The sequence below is a fragment of the Mesocricetus auratus genome, unplaced genomic scaffold, assembly GCF_017639785.1.
Source record: "Mesocricetus auratus isolate SY011 unplaced genomic scaffold, BCM_Maur_2.0 Super-Scaffold_100027, whole genome shotgun sequence".
Classification (NCBI taxonomy): Eukaryota; Metazoa; Chordata; class Mammalia; order Rodentia; family Cricetidae; genus Mesocricetus; species Mesocricetus auratus.
The window spans coordinates 6284566-6300166 of NW_024429208.1; the positions used below are offsets into that span (position 1 = coordinate 6284566).

Genomic DNA, 15601 nt, shown 5'->3' on the forward strand with positions numbered 1-15601 from the left:
TGATATTCCCTAGAAGTGAGGTTGAGAACGGAGCCATCCCACTTTCAGTGATTTATTCTCTTTCTTTTTGTGGCCAGAGCAGATATTAAATGGTTTCCTACTAATAGCTTACTGGAAAAGGGCTTCCTGAGAAAGTAAAGATTTGATTGGCAAATGACTGGGAAATGAAAGGCTATTACAAAAGCTTTGCTCTTACTTTAATTATTAATGAGGCTGTTTGTCTTTTGAGCATAGAAATTAAACAATCAAAACTAACTTCCTCTATATGCAGCTAAGCCTTTTAGAGAAACTCAAGCTTTTGAGTGAAAGCAGTGAAGTTGGTTGAAGTAGTCCAATGCATCTCAACAAGCCAGTTCAGCCTTACATGAGATTTCCGTCACAAGCCCAAAGGGTTCACAGGTCTTGCTCTGCTTAGCACTGGAGGGATCTGCTTACTGGGGACTCTGATAGAATTTATTTTTTATCTGCACCTGTAATTCCATGAATGTTGACAGAAGTGCTTATAGCTGCTGAGGGCCATTCTTGATTATTATTCTTGTTTGTTCTCTTATTATCTGCTTTAAAATATGTATTTTCTTTAATATGTATGGGTGTTTGGCCTCCAGATATGTTTGTGCAATAGGTGTGTGTCTGATGCCCACAGTGGGTATTGGATACCTTGAGACTTAAGTGATAGATGATTGTGAGTCACCATGTGGGTGCTGGAATTGGAATCTGGTTTCTTTGGAAGAGAAGCTAGTGCTCTTGACTGCTGAGCCATCTCTCCAGACCCAATACATCTGCTTTTCACTTGAGCATTTTTATTTGTGAGTTTGGAGAGTCTCATGCTCATCAAAGGTAAAGGTGGACTAAATTTGGAATTGCATTAAAAGATTGTTTAAGTAACATATGAAGGATTATAAAGCATCCACCCACCCACCCCACCCACAACACAGGACCTTGTGCATGTTAGGCAAGCCACCCACCATTCCAGTCGTATCCAGTGACTCCAGTGACTATATTTAGCTCTTTCTCTGTCGTGCCTTCATGCCCATCTTCACAGAATGTGTAATCTTGAATGGGTCCCATTTGACTGGTATAGACATTGTTCTGAATTGTTAATTTACTTTTGTTACTTTGAAAATAGTTTGACATACTAGAATACTTAGTGACAAGTTGGGAAAGTATAGCAAGCTGTATTTGCATCGGCAAGGATAAATCTTTATTGGACTTCACAAAATGGATTTGTTTTGTATCTTGATTGTTTTGCTTTTTGTGACACTGTAACTCAGGCTGTCCTGTACCTCACTCTGTAGCCTAGACTGGCCTTCAATCTGGGGTGATTTTTCTGCCTCAGCCCCTGCCTCAGAGCTGGAATTATGAACATGAGCCACTATGCCCAATGCAAGTGCTTTTAAAAGGTGGCTTCTGTTAGCAGTCTCTTAATCTGGAGGGTCTTTGTATATGAGACTGTAAAAGCCTAGAGAGTCTCCTAGGTGCTGAGGAGCAAACCTGGGGCTTTGAGCTGGACAGGCACGAAGACCCTGTAAACCTCCAACTCTGTAGAAAAGTGCTTAGCTTACAAGTCTTATATGCATTGGGTAGAATAGTATCAGGATTGGTTATGTTACTGAAAAATGCTGTAGTTTGAAATATGTATTTATGGTTTTCTGTTAGGTTCAGTAGCCAGAAACTAAAGTACTGGAATAGATGATATTTATTCTTTGTTTGATTATAAGATTTTGACCATGGCAAGCTTTCAGATTAGCAGGAAGGTTTCCAAAGAATAAAATCAGTAGTTTACCACACAAATGCACCGAAATTACAAATTACTGCAGTTTTTCTCTGGCCTTTGTCTTTCAGAGGGTGATCATCTGGTTTCCAAATATTCCAGTTTGTTTTAGAGCCTCCCTCTTGTTTTACTGCTCTTTCTTGCTCTCTCAATTTTGCCAGAGCCTTTAATGACTTTAACTAGTAGCTGAAGGTGGAATTGAGCAGGAGCCATGCACCTTAGGACAAGTGTAGTATGGTTCTTGAGTGGGAAGGAAGAAGGAAGCTTTGTAACTGAGATGTTTAAGCATACGTTGGTTTTTAAAAAAAATCTCTTGTCAGATACTGTCACAGCATGAATAAATTAATCATAACTAGATAGGATGGATAAAAGCTTTTTTAAATTTGCAGTTCATCAGAAATACTTCTTTAAAAATTACTTTTAATATGTGAGTTGGGATCTATGCTCTGTACCTTGTACGTTGTTACAAGTTGCTATTACAGAACAATAGCCCCTTTGTGAGGTGTGGGGTTTGTTTTGTTGATATTCCCATAGGGCTTTATGAGGAAATTCTAAAATAAATAACTAGATTAAGTTTAAAAAAAAAAGGCAAAAACGACCTACTTGGTCTACTTGGAAGGGAATAAACAACTACAGGCTACATACAGTTTTTGCTTTTCTGGAATGCCAAATTTTAGCTCAGAGCAAATTCTTCAGCAGAGCAATAAACCTTTGAAAATTGCTTTATAATGGAAATGCTGACAGACCATTAACTATAGTGGTGCAAACGCACTGCTCTGACACACACAGGCTGTCCTAAGTTGCTAAATAAAGCATAGTATGTTGGGAGTGTACATTGTGTGGAAGCCTATGTGGGTCTCTATAGTTTGTCATGTTATGCCACCTAATTATTAATGGGGACACTCAAACAGATCACCTTTGACATGCAGGAGGAATATCAGTTTAGAAGGAAAGAGAGTTTAGGCTCTGCTGATGCTGAGAGCTCATTTTATATTTGCCACATTGGAAAAGGCCCAGGGTAACTTTAACATGATGCATTTAATCACCATTCCAATTACAATGCCACTGAAGCAGATCAATGTTTTCTTACTACCAATTCATTGGAACTTCTAGGTCATAAAGTATCATTATTAGGCATATTGGAAGGTCTCAGCCCAGTGGAAATGGGGATTCTGGGATTTTCCAATTGCTTTGAAATAATAATAGAGGCTGCCTGGATGTACATTTTCTCCATGTGAAATGAAAACTGGAATTTTAAGGGATTGAAATGACAAAGTGATAATCCTATAATGCCACAGGGAAGGGTGAAGCAGAGTCTTCATATCTAAAAGTAGAATAAGGGCAGTGATGAAAAGAGATAGCTAGTTCCATAGCAGCCCACTTAGTGGCTGGTGTCTTGGCTTATGAGCTTAGTGAGATGGGGAGGGGGGTGTTTTCATTCTCACTGTATTCACAGAGCCAGGCGCTCAGTTCAAGTCTTGGTAATTACTGGGTTTACTTAGGCTTATTTATTGGGAAATTATTTCATTCTGGATTTGTTAGGCACCATCCTACATGTTTTGTAGAGTTTCTTCGTGTGTGTGTGTGTGTGTGTGTGTGTGTGTGTGTGTGTGTGTGTTATACACACAGGAAGCTGGTCTTGATTCATAGAAGAGTGCTCAAATGCAGAGTTGGGTACAGTTTGATAGTGGAGTATCATGAGTTAGTGCAAATACTCATGTATATTTTGGTTTCAGTTGTGCTCTGAAAGGTCCAACATATGACATCATGGCTATATTATAAATGCTGAATTCCAGCCGGGCGGTGGTGGCGCACGCCTTTAATCCCAGCACTCGGGAGGCAGAGGCAGGCGGTTCTCTGTGAGTTCGAGGCCGGGCTGGACTGATAGCCTCCAAAACAATCCAGAGAAACCCTGTCTCGTAAAAACCAAAAAAAAAAAAAAAAAAAAAAGCTGAATTCCTGTACTTCAGAGCAATGCAAATAAGTTCTTTTATTTTTTATTTCCTAAATACCAGTCATAGTTCTCACATGTATCTTGTGGGGTGTCTTAGTTTGGATTTCTATTGCAGTGAAGGGACACCATGACCTTGTAGTAACTCTTATAAAGTAAAAACATATAATTGGGGTGGTTTACATTTTCAGAGGGTTAGTCCATTATCATCTCTGCAACATGATGGCGTACAGGCAGACGTGGTGCTGGAGAAGTAGCTGGGGATACTGCATCTTTTCTTGTAAGCAACAGGAAGTGACCTGTTTCACTGGGCGTGGCTTGGCCATATATGAGACCTCAAAGCCTGCCTCCACAGTGACACACTTCTAACAAGATCTCACCTACTCTAAATAGGCCATACCTCCTAATAGTGCCACGCCCTTTGGGGCCATTTTCTTTCAAGCCACCGCATGGGGCCTATGGCCTGTAATTAAAACAACAAACAACTCCTTTCTTTGGGTGTTTCTATACAGCCAGGTCTTCTCCCACCTTTTTGATTGACTTTGAAATGAGTAGGGCCAGTTATCTTTGATTTGGTTCTCTGGAAGTGATAATGAGAGCAATAAAATAATAGTATCCTTATGGAAGGAAGTAATGCTGTATGCAACTGAAAAAAACATTACCAGGACAGGCTGGGAAGGATGGCGTTTTCATCTTCTCATGTAGCTTGTTCATCCTTTTATTGCTAGAAAGGTATTAACAGGCTATTTAATTTATTCCCTTTTTATGTTTGAGTTAATCTTGAAAAATATTGGGGTTTGACTCCCAACTCTGCCTCTAATTAGTTAATTTGTTTTGTTTCTCTGGGCTTTGTTTCTTACACATATAAAAGAGCTTTTGTAGCTACCCACCTTACAGGTTTCTAAAGACTAGCCAAAGCTCACAGAGTACTTTTCTTTGTAGCAAAGTGGCAAGTCCTCAATAAGTGTTAAATGATGTGGCAGACCCACACTATGACCTGTGGCATATATACAAGCCAAAGGACTGGCTACTTAATGCCTCAGTGATAAAGGTGCTTGCTGCCAAGCCTGACAACCTGAGTTTGATCCCCAGAACCCATTTGTAGAAGAGAGAACTGACTGCTTCAGGTTGTCTTCTGACTGATACCATGGCACACACACCCCTCCAAAGCTATATATAGGTAAATGATTTTTTAAAAGATAAAGGCAGCAGAAAAAATTAGGCTTAAATTGAATGAAAATGGCTAGTTCTACAACATTGTATCATTTTATAAAGCCCTTTCCCAGTTGAGTGGCCATTTCCCCTTCTTTGACCCCTCTCTTTATCCAACCCCTGGGATCACCAGCCTGCTGTCTACCTATATGGATTTATTGTATGATCAGTCATAAGAGGTGGCTTTTACTGTTTGCATTGTTGGGGTCAATACCCACCTCCCCCATATAAGACCAAGTGCTTTGTTACCAAACTATTAACCAGCTCATTATTTTTACTTTGTTTAATGTTTTTTAAGTTTCTTATGTTGTAGTATGTTTCATTGCTCTGTTCATTTTTATGTGTGTCTTAAGTAGATTTAAAGTTTACTTTCTGAGTATTTGCCTGCATGTATGTCTGTGTACCATATGGATGCCTGGTGCCCACAGAGGTCAGAAAAGGGTCTTCAGATCCCCTGGAACTGAAGTGATAGTGATTGTTAGCTGCCATGTAGGTTCGGGGAATTGAACCTGGGTCCTCTGGAAGAGAAGCCAGTGCTAGTAACCTGAGATTCATCTTTCCAGGTCTTGTATGGATATTGATTTATTTATTTCTTAGTTGTTGGACATTCACATTCTTTTGCCATTTTACTGTGTGATTAGTACTCACATGCACATAGAAATGTTAATATGATCACATGCTGCCAGTTCCTTTGATTAGACACTTGGGAGTAGAATTGTGGAGCTTTCTGGTGACCCCACTTTGAACTCTCAAGGATCTATCATATTTCCCACAGTGGCTGTGACATTTGATTCCACTAACAGTGTACAGGGCTTTCAATGTTTTCACACTCTGGTTACCACTTATTTTCTGTTTGGTGTGAATACTTTTTATTATGGGTGCGAAGTTTGTTTCATTGTTGCTTGGATTTGTATTTTGCTTATGGTTTGCTAATGACATCTAGCATCTTTTATGTGCTTTTTGCCTTTTTCCGTGTGAGTGTCTTCTTTGGAGAAATGTTTGTGGAAGTCCTGTGTCTACTATTTAATTGGATTGCTTACCTGTTTGTTTATCTTTTGATAATGAAAATTAAGCATTTTAAAGGCATATTTTGGATTATAAAATAGATTTTGAAATGTGGAAGGAACTGTGACTTATACTATTCAAGTGAAATTATTTTTTTTATTTTTTATTTTTTTTGGTTTTACGAGACAGGGTTTCTTCTGTATTGTTTTGGAGGCTGTCGGTCCAGCCTGGCCTCGAACTCACAGAGATCCGCCTGCCTCTGCCTCCCGAGTGCTGGGATTAAAGGCGTGCGCCACCACCGCCCAGCAATAATCTCCCATGTAATAGACCAGTTAATTAACCTGACAGACCAGATTTCCCCGTTTTGGTTTGTAGGATTTTTTTTGTTGTTTTGCTTTGTTTTCTTTAAAGCTCTGGTAAAGTTGCCTGTTTCTTTGCTCTGGATCTCTGAAACTGCACACTACAGTGCTGGTTAATTATGGATAGAGTCTTGGAAGGTTACATCTAAGCCTGTGAAGTGAGGATGTGTTATGTCAATAATGTCTGTGATTAATATGGAATTATTTGCTTTGCCCTTGTGGTTTATGGTGCATTGGTTTACCTCAGCATGGGAAAGCATGGCAGAAGTCTTTCTTTCAAATTCATGATGAGACTGATAGGTAATTGAAAAAATGTGTTGAAACATGGAATCCTTAAATATAATTTGGCTGCCTTAGCATAAATATGAATGCATGTGATCTTTGTGTCTCACTATGTTTAATTTGAATTAGTTTTTAAATGAGGATTGGCGTTGCTGCAGTTTAGTACTAATCCCCCTTATTAACAAATTTATCATTTCCTTTGAGTATTCCTTTAGAAAGAAAACTTTGCAAGCATCATCTGAATGACTGAATGATGTACAACAGTTTGAGCAGGCTGGTCAGAGGTAGAAAACCTCCCCTGTCCTCCCCAGCTAGGATGCCATCTGTTTGAACTGACCTTTTTCTTGTTTGCCTGGAATGAACTGGACTGATAATTTAGTAGTGCTGTTTGCTGCTGCTTGTTTGTTGTAGGAATTTAGACTGTGCTGTTTTGGGTGGCAGGCAGCAGTTACCAGTCTTTAATCTTCTAATCTCAAGTCTAAGACAACTGAAATTATTTTTAGAGTGAACACATTTGTTCCGTTGCACCATTTATCCTTTGTCCTTCGTCCTCTATCCTCTTTCTCTCATCCCCTCATTCACCTGCCAGGCGTTAAAGGAGGTTGAATGGAGATCTGTGGTTTTCATCCTTTGAGATTAGTGCTTGCTGTCTAACAGAGATCTCACTAGCCTGTAGTTCATGCCAGCACCTCTGAGGCTGAGGCAGGAGGGGGTGCCACAAATTTGAAGTCAGCTTGGATTACAGAGTGAGAATTTGTCTTAAGAAACCAAAGCCAGCTGGGTGGTGGTAGAGCACACCTTTAATCCCTGCCCTCTGGAGGCAGAGGCAGGCGGATCTCTGTGAGTTAAGACAGGCCTGGTCTACAAGAGCTAGTTCCAGGACAGCCTCCAAAGCCACAGAGAAACCCTGTCTTGAAAAACCAAAAAAGAAAAAAGAAAAAAGGGGGGAAAAAAAAAGAGAGAGAGAGAGAGAGAGAGAGAAACCAAAACCAGGGGCTGGAGAGATGGCTCAGCAGTTAAGAGCACTGACTGCTCTTTCAGAGGTCTTGAGTTCAATTTCCAGCAATGGCTCACAACCATCTATAATGAGATTTGATGCCCCCTTCTGGTGTATAAGCATACATGCAGGCAGACTACTGTATACATAATAAATATCTTAAAAAAAAAACAAACAAACCAAAACCAAACCAGATCAGACAAAAACAAAACCAGAGTGGTGGAGAGATGGCTCAGTGGTTAAGAGCATTGACTGCTCTTCCAGAGGACCTGGGTTCAATTCCCAGCACCCATATGGTAGGTCACAACTGCCTGTAATTCCAGTTCCAGGAGGTCTGACGCCCTCATACAGACATACATGCGGGTAAAACAACAAATGCACATACAATAAAAGAGTAGTATAAAAAAAACCCTAAAACAAAAAACCCTTAAACAAAAACTAGAAATATTTCCCTTTATAGAATCTTCCTATTTCTTGTTTTAGACTCATTTCTAACCTAGAAAAGTTACTACCAAATACTGGAAGAGCTTGTTACGGTTTTGTTCGTTTGTTTGGATTTTTTCAAGACAGGGTTTCTCTGTGTAGTCCTGGCTGCTCAGAACTTGCTCTGTAGACCAGACTGGCCATAGAGCTCCACCTGCCTCTGCATTGCCCAGCGAGTTTGGCATGTTTTGTTCTTCAGTGCTCTAGTGTCCAGGTCTGTCTTACGGACGAGTGTGAGAGGGAAGAACAGCCGTTGAGGGAAATACATACATAGGGGACTAGATTATTGATTACAGTGTTTATACTGATAGTTTTGGGAGGGCGTGGCAATGGTATGTATGTATTTTGGGTACTGAGAGGTAGTAGTACTCTTCATAAAAAACATAACTTAGAGATTTCTAGAATTAGAACTAGTTAGAAAATGTTATTTAATTACCCACAATGAATTATCCTGAAGGTTTTGTTTTTTGTTTTTTATTTTTAAAGTTAAAAACTTGTAGGGTTGGAGAGAGGACGCAGTGGTTAGAAATGTTTGCTGCTTTTCCCGAGGACCTGAGTTAAGTTCCCAGCACCTCCATCAGGCTGTCACCAAGGGCACCTGCATACATGTGACAGATACAGATACACGTACACATAGATAAAATCTTTAAAACAACTTGTTAGTATTTCAGTCCTGGTATCAACACCACAGTTTACAGGGATATGTAATCACTGCAGCCAAAGCAAGGGAGAAAGACAAAGCTACAGCAGACCAAAAGCGTGAGAGCGAGCGGCATCAGATTGACACGTGCAGATTTGCAGACCATGGGACAGTCCTGAGCGAGGGGGTTTCCGTTGAAACTGCAGTAGCCACTCTTCACTAAGACCCATTTCTTTAATGTGCCCAAGACAACTGTCTTAAAGCAACCTGCATTTTGAGATTTCTTTTTCTTTGTTGAAAAATTAACGTCCAAAAATTAATATCTCCAAAACTCAATGTCAGATGAATATAATTGTTCCTTTTACAAAATTGGGGAGGAGGAAAGCCCACCATGCAAACAAGACTATCATTTTTCCATGAAGCAAAGACTTGAATATAAAAATACTCAGATTGGTGAGAATGTATTGGAAAAAAAGCATGTAAAACTTATACAGAAAGTAACTTCACACAGCATATACAAAATTCACATTTTTTCATCTAGTACACTCTCAGAGACAATTTTAAAGAAAAATCATTCAGATGCAGGTTCATTACCAGAGATTTATGTCTAACAATGTTTGCTGTGGTAGTATTTATAATAGAAAAATAGCTGGGAAAAAGGTAGTGAATGCAATATAAGAGTGCAACTAAATATAGTGTGAATACATAGTAGATTGAGTGTTTACAATGCTGTGTAGCCTATAACAGCATTATAGAAGTGGGTCAGAAATAGTATACATGCACAACGAAAACCTGAGTTTTGATGGGTTTCTATGAAATGCTTGTTATGTTTGGAGGTGTGGCTCAGCTGGTTAAGGCTCTTGTTGCCGATCTTGACTGCCCAGGTTTGATGCCCAGAATTCACTTGGTGGAAGGAACTGACTTTTAACTCTTATACCATGGCACATGTGTGTCCTCATACAAAAAATATGACATAAATAAAATAGCAAATGAAAGTGACCTACAGGATTGTTGCTTTTATGGCACTTATGGTACTTGGTATTGTTAAAAGATCATCAGTAAGCCAGATGTAATAACATTAACCTAATCAAAAGTTTTGGAAAGTTAGAAACAGGAGGATTGGGGCTGGAGAGGCGGCTCAGAGGTTAAGAGCACTAACTGCTCTTCGAGAGGTCCTGAGTTCAATTCGCAGCACCCACATGGTGGCTCACAACCATCTGTAATGAGATTTGGTGCCCTCTTCTGGCCTGCAGGCAGACATGCAGTAAGAACACTATATAATGATGAATAAATAAAATCTTTAAAAAAAAAAAAAGAAACAGGAGGATCTGGACTTTAGGTCATCCTCAGTTACACAGCAAGTTTGAGGCCAGCCTGCGCCTCATACTGCCCTGTCTCAAAACAAAAACAAAAACAAAACAGCAAAAAGACAAGTGCTGAGATACACTCCCATAGGTTGTGAGAGAAGACAAGTGGAACTAGTTGAAGTAGTTTTCCATCTGAGAGGTCTGCACTAGGTAGGGCCACTTCACAGTGACTTGGACTCAGCATGGAAAGGCTCTCATAGTACACTCTGAGAACAGAATGAAGGCCCATGCAGTATGATGAACGGAGGTGAAAATTAAAAAGAAGAAGGTTGGTAGAGCCAGACCACAGAGGATGTACAGGCCTTTAAAAAAGATTTTAAACCAGTCTGCCTGGTGGTGGCGGTGCACACCTGTAGTCTTAGTGCTTGGGAGGCAGAGGCAGGTGGATCTCTTAGTTCAAGGTCAGCCTGGTCTATAGCATGAATTCCAGGACAGCCAGAGCTACACAGTTAAACCTTGTCTTGATAAACCAAAAAGAAAAAAAAAAGCATTACCTACTTTTTAAAAGATTACCCTGACTGTTAGGTGGAAAATCATTGTAAGGAGGCAGGAGACAATGAGAGGTCATTTACAGTGGCAAGAATTAGTGGTGGGTGGAGGGTTGGAAATACAGGTTTGTAACAAGTACGGTTGCAAGTGGAGCTGGTGGGTCTTGCTGAGTGTCATCCAGAAAACAGCAGAAAAGAAGGGAGTTAAAGCTGCCACCTGAGATTTTTGATTTGAGCAACTAGGAAGAAGTATTGCTGTTTATAAAGGTTAGCGTAAGAGGGGTCAGCCGACTCTGGGAGATAGCGAGAGTTCTGATTTGGCACTTTGAATAAACTATCTGAAGAGAGATCAAGGAGACTGAGGAAAAAGTAATATTTTGTCCTCCCACCCCCACCCCTGTTTGAATTTTTTCCTTGCCAGTTTGTGGAACAAGATTTTAAAACGGGTCCTGCCAGCTCTGTGCAGACTTGCCAAGGCTCCTGTAGACCTTGTGCAGTTGGCTCTTTATATACTTCGTGAAGAACAGAAAACCAGGAAGTGACCTGACTCTTTGGGGAAGCTAAAGGTCTCAGAAGAATCCTCCAGTCTCAGCTTCAGCTGGCAGGAATACTGGTAGTCTAGTCTTGTGTGGGTGGAGGGCAGAGTTTGTTGTACTTTATCAGAGAGCAGACTTGACCTGCAGGCACAGACCAGCTCTGCAGTTGTGGGAGCATTCTCATGAGCCGCTGCTGTGCTAGACTGGTGTTGGCATGTTCCCTTCAGCAGAAGCCCTTGTTCTCAGAGTTAAAAGAACAGACTTGTGAGCTCCATGAGAACCATTTGTTTTCTGTTCTGTAATCTTTGGCATAAATAGTAAGTACTTCCTGTAGGAGGCTCCCTTTCATCTCCCCCCACCCCTCTTAAAGTTGCTATTGTTGGCATTATGAGACAAGGCTTTGCTAGGTAGCCCATTGATTTTACTGTGTAGCTTACTCTGGCATCAGCCTCCTGTTTGCAGTTGGTAGAATGATAGGTATGCACCACCACACCCAGATCTTAGGCTTAAACTGTAAAATTTAGTACAGGACAGAAGAAAATTGGCTTATTCTATTTGTCAGGGCAGCTCTGGCCAAGGCTTAGTGTTGGGAGGAGAGTTGCTTAGGAATGAAGCTGCAAATAGGCCAACTTGCCCAATGTAGCGTATTCTCGGAGGTCTTTGGAAGGAGCTCTAAGAATGAGTTTGCTTGGAACAGGATGGGTCAGGTAAGCCTCAGGGAGTTGCACCCGGCATGTAAATTGACCTTTGTAGTCCCTGGCTGGCTGTGCTGTAAAAAGGAGGATGACAGGGATGGCCTTGGAGTTAGCTCAGACAGGAGTTCATGTAGCTAACCATCTGCAGTCTCTAGATGTGTGTCTTTGGACAGCTGTTTGTAGGTCAAATGGGAATGAGAGAGTGTGTTGTGGCGTTTATAGACATCCTCAGTTTAAGAATATCTTGGAGGAGATGGGGAACATTTCCTAATATTCATTACTTATGGCCAATTGTAGAGTGTTTCCTGGTTATACAGACAAGAATGTGAACTTTAAAAAAAAAAGTGAAACAGGCAATATGATAATATCCATTTGAGGGAGCCTGGGTGATAAATAAGATAATGTATGTTAAATGTCCATCCAAGTTAGTATTCCATGAATTACAGCTATTATTAACAGTTGAAAGAACATGAAACAATAATTTGGTTGGGAGCAGCTGAAGGAAGAGTTTAAAACAAGGCCTTAATTGACCAGGATCTGAATGAGAGGAAAGAAGAGGATAAAAGTGATGGAGAAAGTAGGTGCCTATGATTCTGGGGAAAGTTAAAAACTCCTTTGCAGACATTTCTGCTCTTCACAGAAAGACTGTGAGATAAATTGACTCCTGGGCTACTACAGTACTCCTAAACATATTGCTTCCCCAGCTGTTAATTGCAGCAAATAAAATAAAGCATTGGCTCATGCAAAGGTAAAAAATAAAAACCCATGCATTTTACTTTAGTTTTGTTTGCTTTTGTTTTGTTGGGGATGGGATGGACAGCTGGCCAGACTTGCTATTAATTAGCTTATTAGAGCAGTTGTCTGGCCAGTAAATTCTTTGCCTGCATTTAATTTTTTGTTTTGATTAGAGTGATATGGATTTTTTAGCTCTTCTTTCTTTCTTTTCTTTCTTTCTTTTCTTTTTTTTTGCCCCAGGTCCAGCAAGACTATGAATCTCTGTTCCAAATGCTTTGCTGGTAAGTGCAGAAAAGGGTTTGGGTGTTTTGTTTTGTTTTTCATTTTGTTTTTCTCCCAACAATTTATTTATTTATTTTTGGTTATTTTAAGAGTATCTAAATCATTTGTCCCTCCTATGGATTTTGCATGGGGCTTTGTTTTCTTTGTGCGTGAAAGCAGTCCCTTCACTGGGTGCTTCATATGCTGGTTAAGATAATGCTTCGCCTCTCAGGCTGAAATGGAATTTCATGTGTCCTTGCATCAAATACAGTTTGCTCAGTTTATTGGGGTACTGAGGAATTTCAAAAATGTATTTGGTTTAGGGTCCTGTCTATTAATCTCTGATCTTGATTTAAATGATTAATAGTAAATGTTGCTTTATCAATGAGAATACCACAAGAAGAATATTTTCATGTTGGAGTCAGGAAGCAAGTCATGCTGAGTTAGTCCCTTCTAATCAGATCCTCCTTGAAATCATCTTGGGTAAGTCACTTCATCTTTTTGGACTTTAGATCCATCATTTGTAAAACATAGGATTGGGACTTGGTACTTTACCATCCCCACATACTGATTGAGTCCTTGAATTATAACTCTTTCCTGAACTTAAAATCCCCAATTTAATTTCTTAAAAAGCAGTTTATAGCCAGAGATCTTCCATAACTCAGTTCACTCTTTACTGATGAGATATGTTTAGTTTCTTTTTAATTTGTCAAAAGTAAGCAAAGCTGGATATTATATAGAGTATTATGGACAGGTTTTAGTGATACACTGTTGTAGCAGACAGCATGGTATAGCATAAACCGAGCTCAAGAACAGACTACACAGTGGTGGTGCAGGCCTTTAAAGGGAGAGTTCAGGAATGTGGGCACGGGTGGTAAAACAGATTCTGTAGAGACAGAAATGAAACTGTTTGCTGATAGGCCAACTCTGTATGAGCTGGTGATGAGCAAAGTTGGTAATTACATTTTAAAAACATGGCTTTCAAGTTTTTGAGAAAGACACTCCCAAGTTGTAGGAGGGGATACATAATATATCTCAAAGGGACATAGAAAAATTAATAATTTTAAGTTCTTTTTAGTAAATGCTCTGAGCATGTTTTGGACATGCCTGTGAGTGTTGACTAGAAGAATACATTTTTTTTAGGTTTGAAGAGACAGACTTGATGGTGGGTGGTTGTATGTGGGGGTAATTCCAAGGATGAAAACTTTTTATTCAGAAGGCTGTTAATGTTTAAGTCTCTTTATATTGGGGCAGTCAAAGGGGAAGCCCAGTCAAGAAAGGGGCTCAGAAGAATCTAGGCAAAGCATTTTTGCTTTGTTGTTGTTGTTGTTCTTTTAGTCTTGGATTCATTATGCTATTTGGACAAAGAAACGATCATCTTGCAAGCTTTAAACCTTGACATTTGCACTTAAACTAAAGGAGAGGTGGTGTGTGTGTGTGTGTGGGGGGGGGTAGGGAAACTTACCAGCGTGCATCTGTTTAAAGTTAGCAGTTAGGTTTTTAAAAGAAAAGCATCAAGCCTCATCCAGTTTTAACCACATTATGCCAGGTTTTGTGGAGGGCTGTAATTACAGATATAAAGAAATATTTCTTCAATAATGAGAACTTTAGTAGGACAGATTAACATAGCAGATGCAGTTTGCAGTAGATTGTAGCTCTATCCGCAGAGTGATCTCCATTGTACTTTGTAGTGATCTTCCCTTGGGAAGGCCAGATACTTTTAATAAGGTAGCTCATGCCAAACACCTATGAAGAACTGTCTCATGTCCCCGGATGAATATAATGTTTAAAAAGATCATCAACAGAGTCAGTTTGTGGTCTTCATGTTTGTTTAGATTTGTTATGGTTCTGCTGTCTTTGGCTATAGTTAACTTGATTGCTGCTGTTCTGTGTCTATCCTTTTTATACAGGTTTCCTTTAAAGAGTTCTAGGAGAGGGCCCGGATGTAGTTCAGTTGAGAGAGCTTGTTTAGTTTGCATGAAGCACTGGTTCAGTCCCTAATAAACTACATAAACTGAACATGCTGGTACACACTAGCACCTGGGATGTGGAGGCAAGAGATTGAGAAGTTTGAAGTCATCCTTGACTGCTTCCCGAGTTTAAGTCCATGAAACTCTGCTTTAAACAAAGAATATTTTCAAGTTGTCAAGCCCTTTCTTCTTATATTACCTTGCTTCTGCCTGCTCATGTACCACTTGTATTCTTGAAAAAGAAAAATTATCATTGAACTTTAAAACTACACTTGTGTATTGTTTGGTTATGAAGGTAGAAAAACATAGGAAATATATTATTGGCATGAGATGTATACAAGACAGCATGAAGATTGCTTTGGCCACAGCTACTTTAATTTTAAATGTTGATTAAAAGCCAGGTGTAGTGGTGAATGCCTTTAGTCCTAGTATTCAGAAGGCAGGCAGATATCTATGAGTTAGCCTGTTTGGTTTATGTAGCAAGTTTCAGGTTAGAGCTATATAGAGAAACCCTGTTTCAAAACAAAGCAGAACAAACACAAAAGATGAAATGTACACTTTAAAAAATGGAAATCACTTAAGGAATAGCTCTTAGGTACTGGTAGCGTAATTTAAAAGATATCAAAACATTTCTTTTTAAAATGTGTTTCTAAAAAAGAAGTAAGAGTATGGGTCTGGAGAGATTGCTCATTAGTTAAGAGCAGTCACTGCCTGCTCTCGGAGAGGATCTGCATTTGATTGCTAGCATCCACCTGGTGACTCAGAACTATCTAATTCTCGTTCCAGGGATTTGATGTCTTTTGGCCTCTGAGGGTACACAGACATACATACATACATACATACATACAT

The 15601-nt window shown here is 39.7% G+C and overlaps 1 protein-coding gene across 2 annotated transcripts in view; it reads left to right on the top strand.

The window, feature by feature from the left end:
• Zfand3 (zinc finger AN1-type containing 3) overlaps nucleotides 1–15601 on the top strand; it is a 189684-nt gene that overhangs the window by 40839 nt on the left and 133244 nt on the right. For both annotated transcript variants that reach the window (XM_040732437.1, XM_040732436.1), the window contains exon 2: nucleotides 12762–12802. In XM_040732437.1, coding sequence (XP_040588371.1) covers nucleotides 12762–12802 — 41 coding nt within the window. The remainder of the gene's footprint in view (nucleotides 1–12761; nucleotides 12803–15601) is intronic.